We start from the raw sequence: 23,073 nt of genomic DNA, 5'->3' as shown, positions 1-23,073 counted from the left end.
GCACTGAACAATTATTCAAATCTATATACCAAATTATAATCTAGATGTCTCCATGTTTTTTTAATAAATGCCAATAAGATGTGGAGTCAGAAAAAATGGATTTTTTAAACTAAGGATCAGATGAAATATGTTCCTGATTCTCTTTTGAATTTATAGCTTGTGGTATAGACTAAAAACAGAATTGGAGAATTTTTTTTTTCTTTTTAATTTCTCTTTTAGGTAGGTGTAGTTTAACTTACGCAATCAAGCAAAAAGCCTTTGCATTCCCTTAACATTGTAATGATTTAACAAATAGCTACTTTACTAAAAACTGCTATGATTTTTTTTGATATATTTTTTCTGATATTGGTTTCATAAACTTAAACCAACTATCAGGGGTTTTTTTGCATGAAGGAGTGAGAAAAAGTCACTTTTGTAATTAGTTGTTTTAGCTATCTTTTGAAATTTCATTGCAGATCCATTTTATTTTATTTTTTTTTTTTTTTAAATATTAAATTTTATTTTTATATTCCCCCATACAATTGCAAACGCCCCATTCTGACCCCAATCCTTCCCCTCCCGCCCCCCACCCCCCAAAAAGTGTCTCTGGTTCATAGTTTTTTGTTGATTTTGATTTTCACTTTCTTATATTCATTTTCCTGGTCCCTTATTTAAGTTTTCTAGATTCCTGCTATGAGTGAGACCATCCGGTATTTTTCTTTTTCTTTTTGGCTTATTTCGCTGAGCATGATCCCTTCCAGTGCCATCCATGTTGCTGCAAATTGCATGTGTTTATCTTTTTTGAATGCTGAGTAATATTCCATGGTATATATGTACCACATCTTCTTGATCCAGTCATCTATTTTTGGGCATTTGGGCTGTTTCCAAAGCTTAGCTATTGTAAACAGTGCTGCTATAAACATAGGAGTGCAGGTGCTCTTTGGAATTGATGTTTCTGTGTCCTTTGGGTAAATACCTAGGAGTGGAATTGCTGGATCATATGGAAGCTCTATGTTTAGTAGGTCCAGAAATCTCCACACAGCTCTCCATAGTGGTTGGACCAGTTTGCACTCCCACCAACAGTGCAGGAGAGTTCCTTTTTCTCCACATCCTCGCCAACATTTGTTGTTGCTAGTTTTTTTAATATGTGCCATTCTCACTGGTGTGAGATGGTATCTCATGGTAGTTTTGATTTGCATTTCCCTGATTACAAGTGATGTTGAACATTTTTTCATATGTCTGTTGGCCATTTGCATTTCCTCTTCAGAGAAGTTTCTTTTTAGCTCTTCTGCCCATTTTTTGACTGGATTATTTTCTTTGTTGTTGCTGAGTCTCATCAGCTCTTTGCAGATTTTTGTGATCAGTCCTTTATCATTAGTGTTGGGTGCAAAAATGTTCTCCCAGTTGGTGGGGTTTCTCTTTGTTTTTGTTATTGTCTCTTTTGCTGTGCAGAAGCTCTTTAATTTGATGTAGTCCCAGCTGTTTATCTTTCTCTTCACTATCACTGCTTTGGGTGATGTGTCTGTAAAGATGTCTTTGATGTGCAAATCCCGTAGTGTTTCGCCTATATTTCCTTCTATGTATTTTATGGTTTCAGGTCTTATGTCTAGTTCTTTAATCCATTTTGAGTTGAATGAGTCTTTTTCCCTTTTGCATTTTTCCCACATCCTCTTTTCTCCCAATTTCTACTTCTGTGGTCATTCCTCTTTGTTCAGCAGTTAATGGTTTTTAACTTTTACCCCTATGTTTTTAATAAACTGAACTGGCATTTTGAGTCTCCCATCAATGATAATGGGAATATTACAGACACAAAGAATGAGAAGGTGAATTGATTATATTCACACCTCTAGAAATGCGGCTGTATCTGTATCTCATGTTTCCCTAGACTTATGGCTTGCTAAAATTTCCAGTTTTGGGTATCTCTCTCTCTCATGTGTGCACTCTATCGATTGCTTTAAATGTAAATGAGTATATTAACTTTAATTTCAATTAGCTGTATATCATTTCCTACTAGTTTAACCCAGTCATAAGTTATAGGCAAGGAGCTCAGCACTGCTCTTATCTTTCATATGTAATTCTCCAGGTCCTTTCTATCCTGTTGGAGCCAAATTGGGCTTCCATTGCCCATATTCATCTCAAAATGACTCTCACTTCTTTGTTCTCTGTCTTCTTTGTCCATGGTGATGTTTGTATTGTATTTGAATACAGTTATATTTTTCGTCATTTGTGTGTGCTTGCCACTGAAGACTGTCTGTCAAAACATGTAGTGATTGTTCCTTTTTTGATCTGAAAAGTACTGGATTTCAATTCACGTTTAATCAGTTTCAAACAGACTTCTGAAAATTTTCCAGGGAAGGGTGGATGGAGGAGGCACACTTTCCATACTCAGTTTCACCGTCTTTATAACATTTGATTTTGACTCATTTTAATATCCATAGTGTCTTTACACAGACAAGTAGGACTATCTAGTAGGTCGGTCGTACCTTTTTCTTTTTTTTCCTGGTACTTCAGAATAAAGTATTCATAGTCCTCTGTGTTTCAAATTCTAGCTCTTAGTGTTTCACATCCCCCCTCCCCCCGCCACACACACACACACTGGAGAACATTACTGACCTCTAAAAATTGTTCTGAAAATGAAAATGTCTTCTGCAAAAGTAAAATGAATTTAAACCTGGGAAAATAACAGAATATGTATGATATGCTTTAGCATTTCAGAAAATAGACACTTTATAATGGAAAGGAAGTATAGAGATGTTAAAGAGTCCGGACTTGGGGAATCCAGGCCCAATAGAATTATAATAGGAACACTGAATGAAATTAAGGCATGGATGAGGGAGCCTAGGTGTAATAAAAATGCTGATGTATACTGTTAATACTTAAATCGTTAAGTATTTAAGGAAGGAAAGTTACTGGAATAGAATGTATAAGAGTAAAAGAATTAACAAGGGGGTTGCCTCTTATTTTATTTAAAAATATTGTTATATTAAAAAATTGTCAAAGTAACATTGGTTTATAATTTTTTTAGGTTTTATGTACATAGCATTTTAATTCAACATCTGCAGATGCTACATTGTGATCCCCACCTAATAGATTAATTACCATCCAACACCATGCAGTTGACTCCCAGTTGACTCCTTTCATCTGATTTGTCTACCTTCATCCCTCTTCTGTTTTGTGACCTTTTTTTTTTTTCTCATAATCTAAGAGTTGGGTTGCAAAGTGCTCAATAAATGTGTGTGATGTTTATTCTGTAAATCCAATTATCAGCAGTATTAAGAAGAAATATTTTCTTTTTGTTTTGAGTATAGTAAAAGCATACTTTTCTTTTACATGTTTCAGTATGGCTTGGGAAGAAAATTTGTTAGATGATTTACTAAATTTTGCTGCCACCCCCAAAGGACTACTACTTCTTCAAAGAACAGGTGCCATCAATGAATGTGTGACGTTTATGTTCAACCGATATGCAAAAAAATTACAGGTATGAATTACCATCTGCTATAGGCAAAAGGAATTTTTGTTGCTGTAAAAGCCATTAAGAACATAATTCTGTTTTTTATGCATAAAGAGGTTTGTAAACCTCAATTAAAAACCCATATAACACTGTAATATTTAACTCAGTATTTTTTCAGGGAGGCATTAGAGAATTGATGTTGTTATATATGGTTATGTTTACAGGATTGGAAAACAACCAGATGGGATTGAGAAATTTAGTTAATCATCTAGATGTTTTATAAATATGATGTCAAACATCTGGATGTATTAAAACTAGGTGGAACTTTATACAAATCTGTTGTATTTAAATGTATGTTTCAAGGAGTTTAGACCTCAAATCTTAAAAGAAACTATTTGTGGAAGGAGTTTATTATTGCTATTAGTGAATTATTTTGCAATATCATTTAGTCTTCTCCAACAGGCAGAGGTTACTGAGGTATGGTTAGCTCTTTGCTTTCATGAAAAATATGCCTAGACTTACGGCCTTTTCATGATACTAGATATGCTTTTAAAAATGTTTTCTTTATCCCTGCAGCTGTTTGTTTCTTGATGATATTAGGTTGCCTGATTGTAAATATAAATTTATTTATTCTTCCTTACTCTCTTCAATTGTAACTTCTTGGTTTTTGGAAAAAAGATGGGCATTTATCTTGCTGTACTTTTGTGTCATCTAACTGCTGAACTACTGTATGTAAATTAAGGAAAATGGAAAATATGAGTAATAAAAATGGAAAGGGAAGGTAAATTTATAAAGACATGAGCAGTAGAAAATTGGAGATAATAACCTCATTCATTTCATGGTCTTTTAGTTCCCCTCTAGTTACCTTTTTTGCCCTTAAAATTCAATGTACACTACATGCTTAAAAATTTGAAGTAAAGAGATCATTTTAGTTTTAATTGCATCATTTTTTTTTATTGAGGTCAACACTGTTGTATGACATAGGGGTATAGGTTCAGACCTCTTCAGATATGATACTGTAAAAGGGTGGTCCCCAGGAAAGGGGGAGGTTCCCTGCCCCACCCAGGAGAGGGTGGAGCTGAGCAGGGAGAGGAGAAGCTGCAGAAGAGACTGAGGAAGGAAGCAGGATGGAGCCAGGAGACCTGGAGGAGGCGCTTGGAGCCTAGAGACATGTGAAAAAACTGTGCTTGTCTTTTGGTCGTGGACTGGGTGACAAAGATGTGGGTGAGACCCATGGGGAGGTGACAGTGGCAGCTTTTATCTTGATGTTGATTTTGCTCTTCTCCTTCTGGGCTTGTCTGGTTGTTTCTGACCCTTTTCTGTGGGTCCCCACTGGAAGATGCTTTAGGCTTGTGGCAGGCTTTGGGCCTTGCTCTGGGCCATTCCCATATGGATGGACTTTTACCCACGAGGGGACGGGTAACTTTGGGTGCTTCATTTAGAAACTAGACTCTTTGCCTTTCCTGTATTGTTTCCTAGTTTTATTAAAGTTCCTTCCCATTAAAGTCTCATATGTTTTGTGTTGATGCAGCAGATGGCAGAACCCATTTAGAATAGGCAGGTTTTCAGGGTTTGGGCTGCCCCTCTCCCTGTCCTATAACAATACCTCACTATATCCACCACTGAAGAACCCATAATCCTGCACCGTAGTGTAGTGGGCCTCCTCCCACTCTTACTCCCCTCCTTTCCCCCACCTCTTCTCTAGTAACCTCAATTCTGCAGTCAGATTTCTAGATTTTGTTTTGGTTTATTTTTTGTCTGTTCCTTTGTTTTGTTTCTTTATATTGCATACATGAGCAAAATTATTAAGTATTTATCTTTCTCCTTATTTTGCTTATTTTGCTTAACATAATCTCCCCTCTTATTCCATCCATAGTTGTTACAAATGGCAATGTTTCCTCTTTTTTATGGATGATGTGGCATATAAACCAAAGGGAATATAGCTCTTCTTCATCCATTCATCTGTCATTGAATGCTTAGGTTGTTTCCATAGCTTGGCCATTATAAATTGTGCTTAGAATTATCCCTTAGAATATCCCTTAGAATTATTTTTCTTTAGTATCTAGGAGTGGAATTGCTGGATCATATGGCAGGTCTATTTTTCATATTTTGAGAAACCTCCATACTCTTTTCCATAGGGGCTGGACCATTCTAAATTCCTACCAACAGTGTGAAGGATGCCCTTTCTCCAATCCTCACCATCATGTTTTTTCTTACTAATATATGGACCATTGTCACAGGTGTGAGATGGTATCTCATTGTGTTTTTTTAATATTAATATTTTATTTATTAAAAATTAATGCACACCAAACAATTTAATTTTCAAAAGCATGAAAAAATGAAGGGTATATCTCAACCCATTAAAAATGTGTGTGGGGAGGCAGGAAATGAAGTAAATCATTATGGTTTTCATTTGCGTTTTCCTGATGATGAACATTTTTTCGTGTGTCTTAAAGAGATCCTTTTAATGAAAGGCCTAATAAATATAAATTCTAGATGAGTAGCTCTGTTGGGAAGTAAAAGAATTTATAAGCCACACCATCTTAACCAATGTCTGAGGAGGAACATTTCATAATAATATCAATTATTTCTCTATTCTAATTTCTGCTGAGTTTACTCACTTCTAAGCTTTGCTATGATTACATGTATAATGTTCTCTTAAAGATTCCTACAGTGTCGTTTAAAAACCTATGTATTAATGATGAGGATTCTTTTCCTCTGCCTCTGATGAATATATGTATGTATGTATGTATGTTTGTCTGTATATATGTAATATATAAAATATGTGGTGTGTATTTTCCCTTCCTCTAGAAAAAATCACATTGCCTCTAAAAATAATTATCATTTTAAATAAGATATCATTGTTCTTTATTTGAGCGAGGCCCTATAGCTCAGGGGTTAGAGCACTGGTCTTGTTCTTTATTTGAAAGCCCAGTTAAACCTAAGGAATAAAATAATAGAATTTGGAGTGGCAATGGGTCTTGTTCTTCATCTAGTCAAAGTCCTTTTTTCATGTAAGAAGAGACACAGACCACCCAGAGAGATAATTGACTTGTTCAGTGTGAAACAGCTACTTTGCATTAGGGCTTAAATCTGAAATAGGATTGTCAAAAATACTATAGTAGCAATCATTCACTGCTATAATTTATATTTATTTTTACTGTTGTTATCTCGACTTAAATGAATATCTAGAATTCAGATTTAAAAGTTCAATGACTCCACCTGCAATTTAAGTAAAATATTAGCATGACATATCTACTGCTTCTCACTCTTGTTCCTTATTTATATTGATAGATCAGCAGGCATAAAAAATTTGGCTATGGTGTTTTAGTTACACAAGTGGCATCAACAGCAGCAGGTGCAAAAGCATTAAAAAGTTCAGGTAAGTTTTTTTTCTTCAATTGGCATTACAATTTTTTTTTTAATTTTATTTTTATATTCCCCATACAATTTCAACCCCTCCATTCTGACCCCAATCCCTCCCCTCCCTCCCTCCACCCCACAAAAAGTGTCTCTGGTTCATAATTTTTGTTGATTTTCACTTTCTTATAGTTATTCAATTTCCTGGTCCCTTATTTAAGTTTTCTAGATTCCTGCTATGAGTGAGACCATCCGGTATTTTTCTTTTTCTTTCTGGCTTATTTCGCTGAGCATGCTCCCTTCCAGCGCCATCCATGTAGCTGCAAATTGCATGTGTTTATCTTTTTTAAATGCTGAGTAATATTCCATGGTATATATGTACCACATCTTCTTGATCCAGTCATCTATTTTGGGGCATCTGGGCTGTTTCCAAAGCTTAGCTATTGTAAATAGTGCTGCTATAAACATAGGGGTGCAGGTGCTCTTTGGAATTGATGTTTCTGTGTCCTTTGGGTAAATACCTAGGAGTGGAATTGCTGGATCATATGGAAGCTCTATGTTTAATAGGTCCAGAAATCTCCACACAGCTCTCCATAGTGGTTGGACCAGTTTGCACTCCCACCAACAGTGCAGAAGAGTTCCTTTTTCTCCACACCCTCGCCAACATTTGTTGTTGCTAGTTTTTTTAATATGTGCCATTCTCACTGGTGTGAGATGGTATCTCATGGTAGTTTTGATTTGCATTTCCCTGATTACAAGTGATGTTGAACATTTTTTCATATGCCTGTTTGCCATTTGCATTTCCTCTTCAGAGAAGTTTCTTTTTAGCTCTTCTGCCCATTTTTTGACTGGATTATTTTCTTTGTTGTTGTTGAGTCTCATCAGCTCTTTGCAGATTTTTGTGATAAGTCCTTTATCATGGCATTACAATTTTTTAAATAAAATGAACAACTCAATTTAACTGGCTTGCTCTCAAGTATTAGAATATTTACTTTTAAAGTCCTTTTTCCAAATTATGCCTTAGGTAAAAGAAAGTTATAGGATTTCCTTTTTTGTGTGTTTTTTAATATTAATATTTCTCCATGAAATCCTACTGAGAATTTTTTTCTTTGAAATATATGCAACTTTGTTCTCTTTCTTCAGAACAATGGTACCTAATGAACTAAATTAAATACTTAATATCTTAATAAGCTGTCTTCATTTTATAAATCAATAGATTACCACCCCTCTCTTGGTACAGTTGCATCTGATAGGATTTTTTAATGTTCACTTTCAGTGACTTACTTCTGCATCAAAGTTTATAGTCATAACAGTGATCACACACGTATATTTCCTTACTCCTTTTCCTTCTCTTTCCTTCTGGAAAGCTTCCATTTCACCACTTACTTAGCTTTCACCACTATTTCTCCAATTGGTATGTATTATCCACTATGGATGGATATTTTAAGAAGGTCAAACAGTAGGAATTTAATATATTGTATTTTATATATAATTTCTTAAGGTTATCTGAACCCTCTAATAGAGATACTATGATTTTATTTTATTTTTTATGATTTTATTTTTCAATGCATATTTGTAATTGAACCCTCATATGCTCAATTTCAGAGCCTCTATTTTATCAGAGTATCCTTTCTGCCTTGGTGTTATTATGAACTTACAAATTTTATGATTAGATGTTATGTTTTATATTTCACAATAGGATTTGAATCTTCATAAAGGAATTTAATAATCAAAATCAACAATCATTTTCATTTAGAATGTAATTTCTGTCTCATGGGAATTTCATGATTCAAGGGAACTAAAAGTTGTGTGAAATGGAGAATTTTTCTAAGCATATGGAATTATGAAAAAAACTCACAAAAAACTTATGTTAGAGTAAGGGAGCCCACTTATATTCTCTTTAATTTCCCACCCTATCTCTTGATACCTTATTCTATACACACATTTGGTTCATTTGCAGAGTGAAGTGCAGCCTCATATTTTTTTGAAAACCTGTTCAGAGAAGTTATTGGCCAAAGGATAAAAACTGGGACTTAAAACTCACCATTTCTCCAGGGAAATAGTCTTTCAGGGTTTAGTCATTACATAGTTTTATGATGAGGTATCATTAAGGCATATTAATAATAGCAGATAATTTCTAGCAAGGTTAGAGATTATTTATTATACAAGACATAAGTATGTGTCCTTTGTCAGTGTGGACTATTCTTGTCAGGAATAATTATATCTCTTCTCCATAAAGTAGATATATATTATAACTATGATATGGAATTATTCTTTTTAGGGTTTATAAATGCACTTATCAGTGAATTATGGGCTAATCTGGAATGTGGAAGAGATGATGTTAGAGTAACCCATCCTAGATCTACTCCGGTGGATCCAATTGATCGAAGCTGTCAAAAGGTAAGAACTTGATTTATCTAGTAATGTACAAATTTTAAGTATATTCCTCCAAAATTATTTTATCCAGAGTTTATATTCAAAAATATCTAGCAGTTTTCCTTTTTCATTTAAAAATTATTTTCAATAAATATGTAGCAAATGATAGGAATACCAAATATCCTCTTCGAATTATGTTTTATAAGGTTGTTTTTCATTATATTTTTACTGAATTTTCCTCTAATAGAGAATAATAACACACAGACATTACTGAAAAAATGAACACAAAACCAAAAACACCCTGAAACAAAAATCAACCAACCAAAGCAAAGCAAAACAGAAATAAGGAAATGTTCTATACCCTAGAGCTAAAATCTAATAGAAAAATGTCAATATTATTTGAAGGAAGGGTAGGTAGAGATAAAATGCTATCATTTATAGTAATGTGGTGAAAAAAAAAATCTGAAGTAGTCATACAATGTTCTAGTATAATGCATTGACTTTATTTAAAGTGTTCTCCAAACGTCACTTAAATAAAATAATTCCTGACCGTTTTCATGGAAGCCTGGGCAGTTTTCATTCAAAGGGTGTAACAAAATTATCAAAAATAAATTGGAAGTTCTGCTGTGTGGGATGGTGGACTAGCTGCCTCAAGGATAAAACACAAACTCAGGAAAAGTCACTTTAAAATTAACTGATCAGGCCTCCCTGGTGGCATAATGGGTTAAGATACAACCTATGAAGCAATCCGCACGCAGCCTTTGCAGCACAAGTTCAATTCCCTGGCTAGTCAGGGAGCTACTCAAATGGCGCAGCAGACCTCTCCTGACTCGCCTGCTACTACCCTCAGCAGTGTACTTTGGTCAATCTGCCCATTCTGTTCCCCGCTCTGTCTCTGGTGAATCCTCTCATCCCCCACACCTCTGGCCTGTACCCCAGCTCTTATATGCATAAATAAATAAATCTTTAAAAAAATTAATTGGGGCCTCCCTGGTGGCACAGGTGGTTGAGCGCTGCACTGTGAAGCTGTTTGCAGCCTATGCAGCACGGGTTCAATCCTGGCCGGCTGGCGAGAATCCCACATGGCCCCTGACTCGCCCACTGCTCCCCTCAGCAGTGTGTTTCGTCAGTCTGCTTGTTCTGTTCCTCACTCTGTCTCTGGTGAATCCTCTCACCTTCCCACACATCTCGCCTGTACCCCAGCACTTGTATAAATAAAAATAAATCTTAAAAAAAATTAATTGGTATTGCAACTAAAAATGAGCAGGAAATGAGTGATGAAGGGAGTCATTACACAGGTAAAGGAATAGTATGGACTGAGATTCTGGATTTAACAGGATCTTGCTTGAGGGCACATCCAGGTGAGGGTCCACAAGTAGAATTCACACTTTAACAAGCTGGAGGACAAGGCTTAGCGGGCTGCAAATCAGCAGGAATACAAAAGATCCTGTAAAAGAGAGAGAAACATAGGGGGTGCTCCACATTCAGTGTATATGCTCTCCAAATATTTGACTATCTGCTAGATTTTAAGTACTTGAACTTATTGGTAGCAAATGCTCCTACACCAAAGTTAAATTGAGACTAAAGTTGGAGTTCAGCCATGTTAACTGCTAAATTAATCTTAACTGATTAGGAAATTTAAAGATAACAAAAGAAATAGTCAATAGAATTGGATCAATAGAATTTATACAATTTGAAGAGCAGAGAGAAAAAAAATAAGGGAAAAGTTGTGATTTCTGAGGCCATATCAAAAGGTTTAACATGTGTGATTGGAATAGCAGAACTATAACAGAATAGGGAAGAAAATATTTGAATAAATAATAGCTAAAAATTTCCGCATTTATTGAAAGATGTAAATTTGTAAATAAACTTAGTGAATCCTAAAGAGGAAAATGTGAAGTTGAAAATATAAAGGAAACTACAGCAACAAGACTCATTAAACATAGACATTTCTGAAAAATAAAGAGGAAATCATAAAAGTCGCTGTTGAAAATCACACATACAGGGCAACAACAGAAAAGCTTTTTGATAATCACATTAGAAAAAGTGGCAGCCAGGCCAGAAGACAGTGTCATTCATGTGCTTAAAAGTGAAAACAAAAAGGCCCCCCTGGTGGTGCAGGGGTTAAAGTCTTGGAGCTGTGGAGCTGTTGCAGCATGAGTTCAATCCCTGGACTGTTGTTTCCCCTTAGCAGTGTGTTTCAGTAGATCTGCCTGTTCTACTCCCCATTCTGTCTCTGGTGAATCCTCTTAGTACCACCCCCCAGCCTCCCACCCCCTGCACCTCTGGACTGCACCCCAGTTCTTGTATGCATAAATAAGTAAAATAAATTGTAAAATAAAGACTAAGAAAATGTTTATAGCAAACCTGCGTCTCAAATAATAATAACGGAGTTTCTTTAGGTTTAGGGAAAATGAAACTAGGTTAATTTAGATTAATTTAGATTAATCAGATTGAAAATAAGAAATTTCAAATAGGTGAGTGAGTATAAAAGCCTGTTATTTTTCTCTTATTTTCTTGTAAGGACATATGACTCTAAAAGATAACATGGGAATATAGTGAGATTTATTTTATACTTAGAGGTAATATATAAGAGAGTTGTACCATCAGGACAAGCTAGTGGTGTATTGGTCTGCAAACCTACGTGGTGGTTATAGGTTCTTACATTTTAAATAAGTTGGCACAATGGTTATTCTTAATCTCTAGGAAATGTTTCTATTTTAAATTTAAAGTAAGGAATTTTCTCAGCTTCTTTGAATTAGAATTGTCAGTGTAAACTGACTTTTCATTAAAAAGAAATTGTATAGTCTAATCTAGATACCGAGTGATCTAGAAATAATCTTATCTTAGTGTTAACTATTATTAGTTAGAATGTAGTCCTAAAAATTGTTCTTTAGGGGGTGCTTTTTCTTTTGGAATTTATCTTGTCTTTTGAATTGTAGAAAACAAAAATGTGGCTTCAATATATAATTAATATCTGATATTAGCAACATCTTGTGTTATTTTTGTGAGAACCAGTGATTGTAAATATTTCAGTTTCGAAGTGCTTAACACATCATAATTTTACTGTATGCTAATGTCTTTTTAAAATGCTCAGTGTATGAGAAATAAATTTATTTTTCCTATAAACAAGCTGCTGAAATCTTAAGTTTCTTTAAAACTTTCAGGTTATTTTTTTTCCACTTTCAGGGTATTTTAATTCAAATACAATTACTCAATTGTTTTCATCTACCTGATTGTTTAAGTGGTCCAAATTGTTTTCTTAGATGGAAGTCTGAAGGTTCTATAAACACCAATATGATTCCTCAGATGTAAATAATTCAAAACCCTCAATGTGGTCTTTATAAATCACATATATCAATAATATGTCTTTATGGACAATGTCAAATGTCAAAATGTACATTTGTTAAAAGTTGTTTTGTTATCACTTATGGTTACAATAAATGGGAAAGAGATTTTAAGTATAAAAGATTTAATAACAGTATCTAAATATTACTGAACTGTTAAGAATGTTTATGAAATATTTATATAGTTAAATGAGAAAGCATTTTTTAGTTTATACTTTTTAGCATTTTATGAAATCCATTTTATTAATTATGTTTCTAGTTAACACCCTAGTGATTAATGAAATAATTTTAAAGTAGTTTTCTAGGTGACATGAATCCTCTAATTTCCCTGTAATTCATTTTATATGTAATTAATAAATATATTCTTCTAGTATCCCTTTCTCAACATCATTTTTCTTTCTCTATAGTGCATACTTCTAATATAGTGTTCTCTTTAAATTGACATTGAATAAATGCTAATTAGGTTATTAAATTCTACTTTATGATGATTGTATTGCTATCCAAATGATATTAGCTTTAAATATGAATATGGGAATTATTTTATTCTTAGAATTGTTTACAAATTCCACTTTCATTTTGTGGAATATTTATGGAAAATAGGGAAGCTTTAAAAAACTTAATGTGAGTTCCTTTTTTTACCTATAACAGCATTTGTTAAAAACCATTGTGCATGAGAAACTAAAGACAACATAGAGGGTTGTTATATATACCATTAAATTGTGGTTTTGGGGGCCTCCCTGGTGGCACAGCGGTTGAGCACTGGGTTGCGAAGCTGCCCGCGGCCTCTGCGGCGCCGGTTCTATCCCTGGCTCTCCCCGGCCACCAGAGGAGGGTCCCACATGGCACGCAGACCTCTCCTGCGGCCTGCTGCTCCCCTCAGCAGTGTGCTTCGGTCCTTCTGCCTGCTCTGCTCCCCGCTCTGGCTCTGGTGAATCCTCTCACCCTCCCGCGCTTCTGACTGTACCCAGTGCATGTATAAACCAACCAACCAAACAAACAAACAAATAAATAAAAACATGCCTCTATTAAAAAAAAATTGTGGTTTTGAAAAAAACATTGTTAAATATTCACTATAATCACTGTTGTTTGTTAAGTAACGTTGCATTTTATATATTAAGGGGGGATATGAAATGAACTCATATTTTACAGGTCTTCAGTCAAGAGCTATTGAGCAAGGGTGACCTCGTTAAGTATTTTCTGAAGATTATATTGCAATTTGTAATGAGTAATAACCTTTACCTGGAATAAGAAAATACAGATTAGTTTCTCTACCAACTTCTGATTGTTGTTTTTGACTAAGTCATTTTCTGTTTTACAAATTTTCTCATTGAGATTGAATTAACTTCTTTTTTTTTTTTAGAAATTTATTTATTTATTTATACAAGCACTGGGTACAGTCAGAAGCGCGGGAGGATGGGAGAATTCACCAGAGCCAGAGTGGGGAGCAGAGCAGGCAGAAGGACCGAAGTACACTGCTGAGGGGAGCAGCAGCGGGCGGCAGGAGAGGTCTGCGTGCCATGTGGGACCCTCCTCCGTTGGCCGGGGAGCAGCCGGGGATTGAACCGGCGCTGCAGAGGCTGCGGGCAGCTTTGCAACCCAGTGCTCTACCGCTGCGCCACCGGGGAGGCCCAAATTAACTGTTCTTTTAAATTTTCTCAGTGCTCATATTTTAGTGAAGATTTTCAGTTTGCCCGATTCTCAGTTTATCTGAGTCTAGTTAAAAATTTTAAATGCCTAGCAGAAAATTTAACCGTTAAAAATAAATATAATTAATATTGGTACAATACAAAGTAAACACAACTATTGACAGAAAATAGGGCTTCTAAGATGTGGATAGTGTTAATTGGAAAGTCTTCTAGAAAAAGAAATGGCAAACTTTTGAAAGCTTATAAAGTGGAACATAGAATGAGGAGAGAAGGAGGAACATGTTTTTAGGATAAGTTTATATATGTGGTGGTCACTTGAAATAGGCCGCAGGTATCTTAGACTGACCAAAGGGGGGGGGTAATGGAAAGTGAGGGTTTTGAGATTGAAAAGAAGAAAGGTATTATTATAGTAAAGTGACTTGAACATCATGCTAAGGAGTTTATTTATTTTTTGAAGATTTATTTGTTTATACAAGCACTGGGGTACAAGCCAGAGGCATGGAATGGTGAGAGCATTTACCAGAGACAGAACGGGAAACAGAACAGGCAGACTGACTGAAATACACTGCTGAGGGGAGCAGCGAGCGAGACAGGAGAGGTCTGCCATGCCATGTGGGAATCTCCCTGGCCGGCCAGAAATGGACTGGCACTGCAGAGGCTACAGACAGCTTCACGGCACTGTGCTCAACCTGCTGTGCCACTGGGGAGGCCCCGAAGGAGTTTACATATGATGTTTAGTGATGGGCAACAAGTGAATACTTTTGGGCAGGGAGGCCAAAGAATGAAATGTGCTTGTGAAAAATTTTCAGATTGCTTTTAATAAAATGACAGTGGGATTTAAAAATTCCATGGAGAGCTTAACTTGCTAAGATTACACCAGAACATGAACTGATTTTGATAGGAAGGTCCTTGACTCTTAAAAAATAACTATTATATCTAGATTTGTTGCTTTCCAGCAAATATAATTAAAAGATAAAAGTAGCTCTGTGACCTGAGTGTAAGACTAGCTAGAATTCATCTTACTTCTCAACCCCTATGTATTAGTCTTGTGTATTTTCTTATATAGCAGATATAACATTGCAAAAAATGAGGGTGATCATTTTATTTTTTTCTCAGAACCAAACTTTTCAAGAGATGCGTGATAATTGAAAACATTTCTGATTCTCATGTATATTGTGCCTTGCCCGTACATGGGTTATTGTTGATGCTAAGTATTTTGTACTTATGTGTGTTTTTCACATTTATGTGGAGTATATTAATGACTCTTTCATGGATATAGTAGAAAAATATAAACCATTTAAATGACTGTTTTCTCCCTCCCCTCAATACCCACCCTCCAGTCTTTTCTAGCACTGGTGAACTTGTTATCTTATCTTACTGTTTATGAGCTAGTAGGCAATCAAGATCTTCCTAATAAAGCAGAATATTCTCTTCGTGAAGTACCAACATGTGTTATTGTAAGTAATTTTCTTTTAATGTTTACTTTTTATAAATGTTACTGAGAGTTACAGTAAAAAAAGGAAGTTTGACATAAAAAAGGAAAACACTATTAATGACATTTAAAGACTGATTTGATTTATTTAACATGTATTATCAGTTTCTGAATTATCTGTGAATCACATCTTTAATCTAGGCTACCTAACAGTTGCAACACCTATTGGAAGGTTAACTACTCTACCCAACCAGAAAAAGAGGTTTGGTATAAACAGAAGCATGTGTATGAATATATACATGAGATGACTTATGAAGTTATTAGTTATACAAGTGCTGCACCTTTATTGGTTAATTAATAAATTATATTCAAGGAATCTAGTACATTTTTCTGCTTATATTTTCATGAACTACATATTACTGCCCCATGAGGGCAGTATATACATACTTGTTTAATTTGAAATGCATACTCATATTCCTAGATGATGTTTAAATTATTCAGATATTTTGTTCCTCATTTTTAGTTTATGAATTAAACATATATAAGTACACACGTAAATATGTGTACATATGCATTAGTAAATCATAATTTTATTAATATTGAATGTTCTTTAATCATCACTTTTTATTTTCTGGTCACTTTTTTTAAAAACTTTTGAAATCATTTTTAACCTAAACACTTTAATTTTCAAGTTTTAAGTTTTTCCGAAATTTTCTTTACTTTGGGAAATTTTTTGATAATTTATATGAAGTAAAATATAAGTACTTCTATCATTAAACATATTCTCTTATCTTTTCCTTGAAGTGTTCCAAATTTTTCTTTTGCTTATATCTTGGCACTTCTTAAGTAATATTGTAACTAGCCACTTATTTTCCTGTCTTCTCCCTTTATCATGGGAGTGCCTGAGAGTAAGGATATTTTAGTCTCCTTGACACCTATTTATGTGCTAGGTGCTCAGTGAATGGTTATTGAGCACAGACATTGCTAATATTATTGCCTTCCAGTCATGGAAAACAAATACAAGTGAGTTTTATTTAATCTAGAATAAGTTGCTCAATTGTTCGTTCTCTTCGATTTTAATCATTGTTTACTTTTATCAACATTTGAATATGTTTATATTAAAAGATTTGAATATCTTCATAGTCCACTTAGGGAGGGATTTGTCTGTTTATTCTTAAAACACTTAACTGCAAACAGTTTTGTTATTCTAACTCTCTTGATGACTTTGCATTTTAAATATAACTTCAAGTTAAGGGAAGGCCATTTGTCCACAGTTCAGTTCTTTGAAAAACCTCCATGAACCACTAAAAGGTAATAACTTAAGCAATGTGATTGCTTCACTCCTAAATTTTAGGGCCAATTGGAAATTCATTATGAACCTTCACATTGGTCAACCTTATTTACCACAAGCCTCAAAGTGTCCTATTCTGGAACAGGTGGGCTCTTTTGTACACATGTAGTTTTTAAAAAGGAGAGGACAATATATGAAGGGTACTAAGACTTAATCATCAAAAATCACCATAATGAGAACAGTCAATAATGGTTAATGGACACTAGAATTCAAATTGTTAAACATTTTAAAGAGCTCCAGTACCAGTTTTTAATTGTTTTGAATACTACAAGATAAGTGTTTCGTAGTGTGATGACATAATCTGAATAGGCGTGAACCTATACCAGAGAATCATATATGGTATCATATGGCAACATTACCTTGATTTCAAAAAAATACAATTAAAAAATAAAAAAAGATTGAGGGGAAAGAGAAAAGATAAAAAAAATCTAACCACTGAATGACTCCTGCTTGTCCCTGAAAAACTTCAATCACTTATGCCTCCCTTTGTCATTTATTTTGGAGTGTGATTATCAACAATCTGTTGACCTGCAAAGAGACAAGAGTAAATTCATTGGAAACTCCCCTTTTTTTCTGGAAATGTGTTGTCATTTTTACTTTGAAGTGAACCTCACTGCTGTCCTGTCCAATAACCTTGAAATCAACATCATCTTCCTTCTTAGCCCCCAAATCCTCAGCTAAAGGTTTTTGCCTCCTGCTCAGACATCTTTTCACCTGGGGTCTCCACATAGCAGTGTTCCCAAGGAGACAGAAACTTGCTCTAGAGTTCTGTTTCATTATTTCTTATGGGTAGACTTTTAATGAGTTAGGAAGGATATGATTCCGAAATTTTGTTTTCTTTGGGAGTGATATGGCAGGTACTCTAGAAGATGTACTAAGAAACTGTGTGGAGTGTGTGCACATTGTGGATTTCCTTTACTTTTTGTTGTGGACACTTCACACTTACAATATAAAAACATAGTATAATGAAGTTCCTTAGACCCACCAATAAATTTCTACTTTTGTCAACATTCTGTCAGTTGTGGTCCATCTATTCCCCCATGGTTTTCCAGTTTCCTGTCTTTTATTCCTGCTTTTTTCCTGGATAATTAGAAAGCATATTTTGGGCATAATGTCAATTTATTGGTAAGCTACTATGTATTTCAGATAAAGACTCCTTTGCTTTTGCTTTTTTGGGGGGTGGGGGTTGAATTATCACCTTGTATGCCATTATGATTTTACATATCTAAAATGTTAGGTTTCACCCCTTAATATCATTTAAAGTATAATCTATAATCTATACAGAAGTTCCCTTTGTTGTCTGAAATATTTTATAGTTGATCAAGTCATGATGCAAAGAAGTCCCACATGTTACATTTGGTCATCGTGTCCTTTAAGTCCATTTTATTCTAAAATAGTTCGCCCTCCCTTTTTTATTTCCATGTTATTAATTAGCTAGTCTTTTTGTCCTCAATTACATAATAATTCATTGCTTTATTTAGAGGTATAAAATGGTGATTCTAGTTCTGTGAATCTAAATGCTTGTCTCTTCTTATAAATTTTCAGGGTAATCAGTTGGTACTTTAGTAATCTCTAAATTGGTGCTATACTAATCTCTGAAAGGGAGGTTTTATTATTATTATTATTATTATTATTATTATTATCATGCATCTCTAGTTTTCTAATACAATGCACATGATTTTTGTTTTTAATGATCAAGTTAACTTGATATCTTTCTGCTTGATATCTTTCTTATATAAAGCATTGAGTTCCAGGTTCATTGTAAACATTTTCTGGTTCAGATCTGGAATCAACCATCTTCAGAGTTTTTGTTCATTTTAGTAGGAAGCTCCTTTTAAAAGGAAGTATGTTTAGAAACTATAATCTGGGTACTAGGAACTGTGGGTTATCAGTGGGCCGGTAAGAGGAATAAGTAATTGTTACTCCTTTTAAAGAGAAAAATTAATCATGCACCTATATTGATATTTTTTTCACTGAAAAGTTTAGTTCCTGATGACATGAACAAATTACTTATTTTCTTTATTGTGTAATGTACGTATAATAGTTTCAAAGTGAAATAAGACATCTTTGTCCTTTATCTGCCACTGAAGATTTACAATAAAAACATTGTTTTAAAGTCACTTCAGATAAAGTAAATCTTTTTTCTGTCTAGTGATACCACTAACTTGATAGGATTGTTTCAGAATGTATTAAATTCAGAAAGGTTATGTTAATTTTACTTTTTGTCTTAATTTTTACCCTTTTTAAATTATAGAAAAATATGTGATTCTAATATATAAGGTATACTGACAGAATGTGTTACATTTTAATCTCCATTTTCATCTTTCCCCTTGTTTTCATCTTCAGTATTATAGTCAATAGCCACACATAGCTATTCAAATTTAATCACAATTAAATAAACTTAGTAATTCGTTTCCTTTCAATACTATTCACATTTAAAGTTTTCAGGTACCCACTAGCTATGTGATTAATGGCTACCATGTAAGACAGCACAGAACATTTCCATTATTACAGAAATTTTGATTACACAGCATTGTTCTATAACAATTTTTACTTTTTTATTCTTCTATTGCTCAGTTAAAAAAGAATATATATATATATTATAATATATATATATATTATATATATATATATATCCCTTTCCCCCACATATATCCTCCTTCCCCAGTTTTTAAAGTAGAAGGTAATATGCTATGAACACTGTCCTGCTCTTTACATTTTTCCCCCCCATCTGTATCTTTGAGATTTCCATAGCAGTATATAGAGCTCTTTATTCTTTTTTTTAACAGATCTGTAGTGCTCTGTTGTGTGGATGTTTTAGAGTTAATTCAGTCATCAATTGGTGGACAATTGGGTTAAGTCTTTGCTGTTACAGAATATATCAAAATTAATAGCTTTGGCTTATATTGTATTTACCAGTGTATCTATATTTTTTCTATTGCTTCATAGCAGATTGCTACAAACTTAGCAAAATAAAACAGCACCTATTTATTAACTCACCATTTCCTTGATCAGAATTTCAGCACTGTTTGCTAGAGTTTTCTGCTCACAGTATTACAAGGTCAAAACCAAGATCCTAGCTGGGCTGAATCCTTATTTGGACAAAGTAGAGAAAAATCTACTTCCCGTCTGAATCTTTTTATTGGCAGAATTCAGTTTCTCACAGTTGTAGGACTGAAGTACCTGTTGCCTGCTGGCCACCAGCCAGACACTGCTCTCAAGTCTCTGTCCTGTGGCCCACTTCAGAACAGCAGTGAAGAATCTTCCTCATGTCAAATCCCTCTCATGGTTTGAATCCATTTTCTGTGACCAGTTAGAGAAAATGGGTTTAAATGGCTCATATGACAAGATCAGAGCTGTAATCTATGTTAAAGTCAATTATTTAAGGACTATAATTACATCTTCAAAAATATCTACACAGCAGTACCTATTAGCATTTGAAACTTGAGGATCTTGAATTCTTAGTATTCTTGAAGTCTTAGAATTCTGTTTTCCATAGTAGATTTCTAGTCGTGGGATCATTAGGTTGAAAGGTTAATCCACATGTAATTTTGGAATATATTGCTAGATTTCTGTCCACAGGGAATAATTCTGCTTTCCCATCAATAAGATTTTGTAGTGCATATTTCCTTCCTGGCAGGCTCATTTAGATGATTATGTGGTCTGAGGTTTAGATGTTTGTCTGATGGGAGAGAAGTGTTAATTTATATTTGACACTATTATATTTATCATTATGAAGAATGTCTCTTCATACATTTAATGGGCATTGATATTTCTTCCCTTAATATTATTTTAATTTATTTTTGCTTTTTTTTCATTTGAAGTACCTTCTTTCTCAATTTTAAGAATTTTTTTATATTTTAGTGATACCACCCCTTAACTTTTCAGGGCCTTTTATTGGGTATCTACCAAAACTCTAGCCCATGAATAATTCTCAAGTTGCACGATAGTAAATTAAAGTTGAGTGATGCAAAATACTTTTTTTTAAATTTTTTAAATTTTATATATTTTTACATCATTTTTCATTTTTGCACAATGTATGCATTTTCATCTTAGTTATAGTCCCCATACAATTTCCACCACCCTTGTTTTGATCCTGCTCCCTTCTTATCCCCCCGCCCAGTAGTGTCTCTCTGGTTTATAGTTGCTTGTTGATTTGGTTTTTACTTTATTATAATTAGTTTTTTTCCTGGTCCCTTATTTAGGTTTTCTAAATTCCTGCTATGAGTGAGACCATCTGGTATTTTTCTTTTTCTTTCTGGCTTATTTCACTGAGCATGATCCTTTTCAGCTCCATCCATGTTGCATGAGTTTATCTTTTTTGATTGCTGAGTAATATTCCATTGTGTATATAAACCACATCTTCTTGATCCAGTCATCTATTTTTGGGCATTTGGGTTGTTTCCAGGTTTTACTTGTTGTAAATAGTGCTGCTATAAACATAGGGGTGGCGGTGCCCTTTTGAATTAATCTTTCTGTGTCCTTTGCTTTCAGCCTGTCACTTAACTTTCAGTTACATAAGTGGTGTAATAGATCGATACCCTTGGCTATTAGAAATACTCCATTTAAATTAGTGTAGGCAAATATTGAAATTTGTTGACATATATAACCAACTTGTATGAAAATGAGGGACAACTGGGAGTTGTACTTATTTTATCGAAAGTTCTCTCTTTTTGTCTCCCTCGCCAGTTTCTTTGTAATCATTGCTCACCAGTTTGACTTTATTCAAAGGTGAACTTAGTATAATGGTTAAGATTTTGTATTCTGAAGCCAGACTGACTGTACAAGATTACTGGTTCTGCCTCTTATAAAACTATATGACCTTGGACAAGTTAAATCTCAGTTTTCTTCTCTGTTAAAATGTAGTAACATTCCTATCATATTGCCAGGGTTGTTGTGAGGATTAAATGGAATATAAAAATTTAAATCACTGGCAGACAAATACTTAGTGTTTGCTATAATTATCATTAGTATTTTCCTTTCTTCAGGTGACATTCTTTATAGGAAAAGACCAGTTACTTTATGAGTTCTCAATTTGACTTTATTAGTAACAAACTTGAATTAGTTTCCTAGAGCTACCATAAAATATTATCACAAACTGGGTGAGACTGACAACAACAGAAATTTGTTCTTATTACTGTTCTGGAGTCCAGAAGTCTGAAATCAAGGTGCCAACAGGGCAACCTATCTTCCAAAGGTTCCAGGCGAGACTCCTTCCAAGTTTGTCCATCCTCTGATTGTTTTATGTATTTTATAACTTGTTCCTGCATAACACAATATCCTGCTCCTCTTCACATTGCATTCTACTCTTCTCTGTCTTAAATCTCTCTTGTCTTTCTAAGGAAGCATCACTTGATTTAGGGCCCACTTAGATAATCCAGGATGATCTTCTCTCAGGATCCTTTAATTACTTTTGCAAAGATCCTTTTTCCAAATAGAGTGATGACCAGTGGTTCTGGGGATTAGGGCATTGACGTATGTTTTGGAGGATGTCTCTATTTGATTTCCTATACCACCAAACAGGAATGTCCTTTTCCTTTACCTTCTTGCTGTAAACTGAATATTTTCATACCCTTGAAATTCATATTTTGAAGCCTAATTTCCAATGTTATATTTGGAGGTTGGGCCATTTGAAGGTGACTGGTGTCTTATTAAAGACCCCAGAATATCCCTCATCCCACCTACTGTGTCAGTACACAAACTTCTGGATCCTTGATCTTGGACCTCCAAGCCTCTACAATATGTGGGAAATGCAATTTTCATTGTATATAAGCCACTTAGTCTATGATATTCTTTTATAGCTACCAGTTGGGATTAAGATACTCCTCACTTTCAAAAATTCCAAAGGACCTTGACAGACTAAATGTTGTTTGTTGATATTTATGAGCTAACCAGTCAGAAGCCATTACTAATGGTGAGATGCAGGAATGTTGATGTTAGGATTGACTTCTCCCTCACCTGTTATTGGCCCTTTCTTAAGTAAAAAGGAGCAGATAGGACAGACAGCCTCTTTGGAACCATTGTAAATAGACATACACTTGAGTATGTATCTATTTACGTAGAATGGATATTTCTTTGTTTTTCCAGCCTTATTCTGTTCTTCTTGATTATTGCACATCCTCTTAAGGTGG

The 23,073-nt window shown here is 34.4% G+C and overlaps 1 protein-coding gene across 2 annotated transcripts in view; it reads left to right on the top strand.

Annotated features, from left to right (window-relative positions):
• TBC1D32 (TBC1 domain family member 32) overlaps positions 1 to 23,073 on the top strand; it is a 170,609-nt gene that overhangs the window by 48,926 nt on the left and 98,610 nt on the right. For both annotated transcript variants that reach the window (XM_037520316.2, XM_037520315.2), the window contains 4 exons: positions 3,319 to 3,457; positions 6,725 to 6,812; positions 9,072 to 9,190; positions 15,500 to 15,616. In XM_037520316.2, the coding sequence (XP_037376213.1) occupies positions 3,319 to 3,457; positions 6,725 to 6,812; positions 9,072 to 9,190; positions 15,500 to 15,616 (463 nt within the window). The remainder of the gene's footprint in view (positions 1 to 3,318; positions 3,458 to 6,724; positions 6,813 to 9,071; positions 9,191 to 15,499; positions 15,617 to 23,073) is intronic.

This window comes from Talpa occidentalis, unplaced genomic scaffold, assembly GCF_014898055.3.
Source record: "Talpa occidentalis isolate TD23 unplaced genomic scaffold, MPIMG_talOcc4v2.1 talOcc4.2, whole genome shotgun sequence".
Taxonomy (NCBI): Eukaryota; Metazoa; Chordata; class Mammalia; order Eulipotyphla; family Talpidae; genus Talpa; species Talpa occidentalis.
Note: the sequence above shows the minus strand (reverse complement) of the source record. Positions and strands in the feature narration are given on the sequence as shown.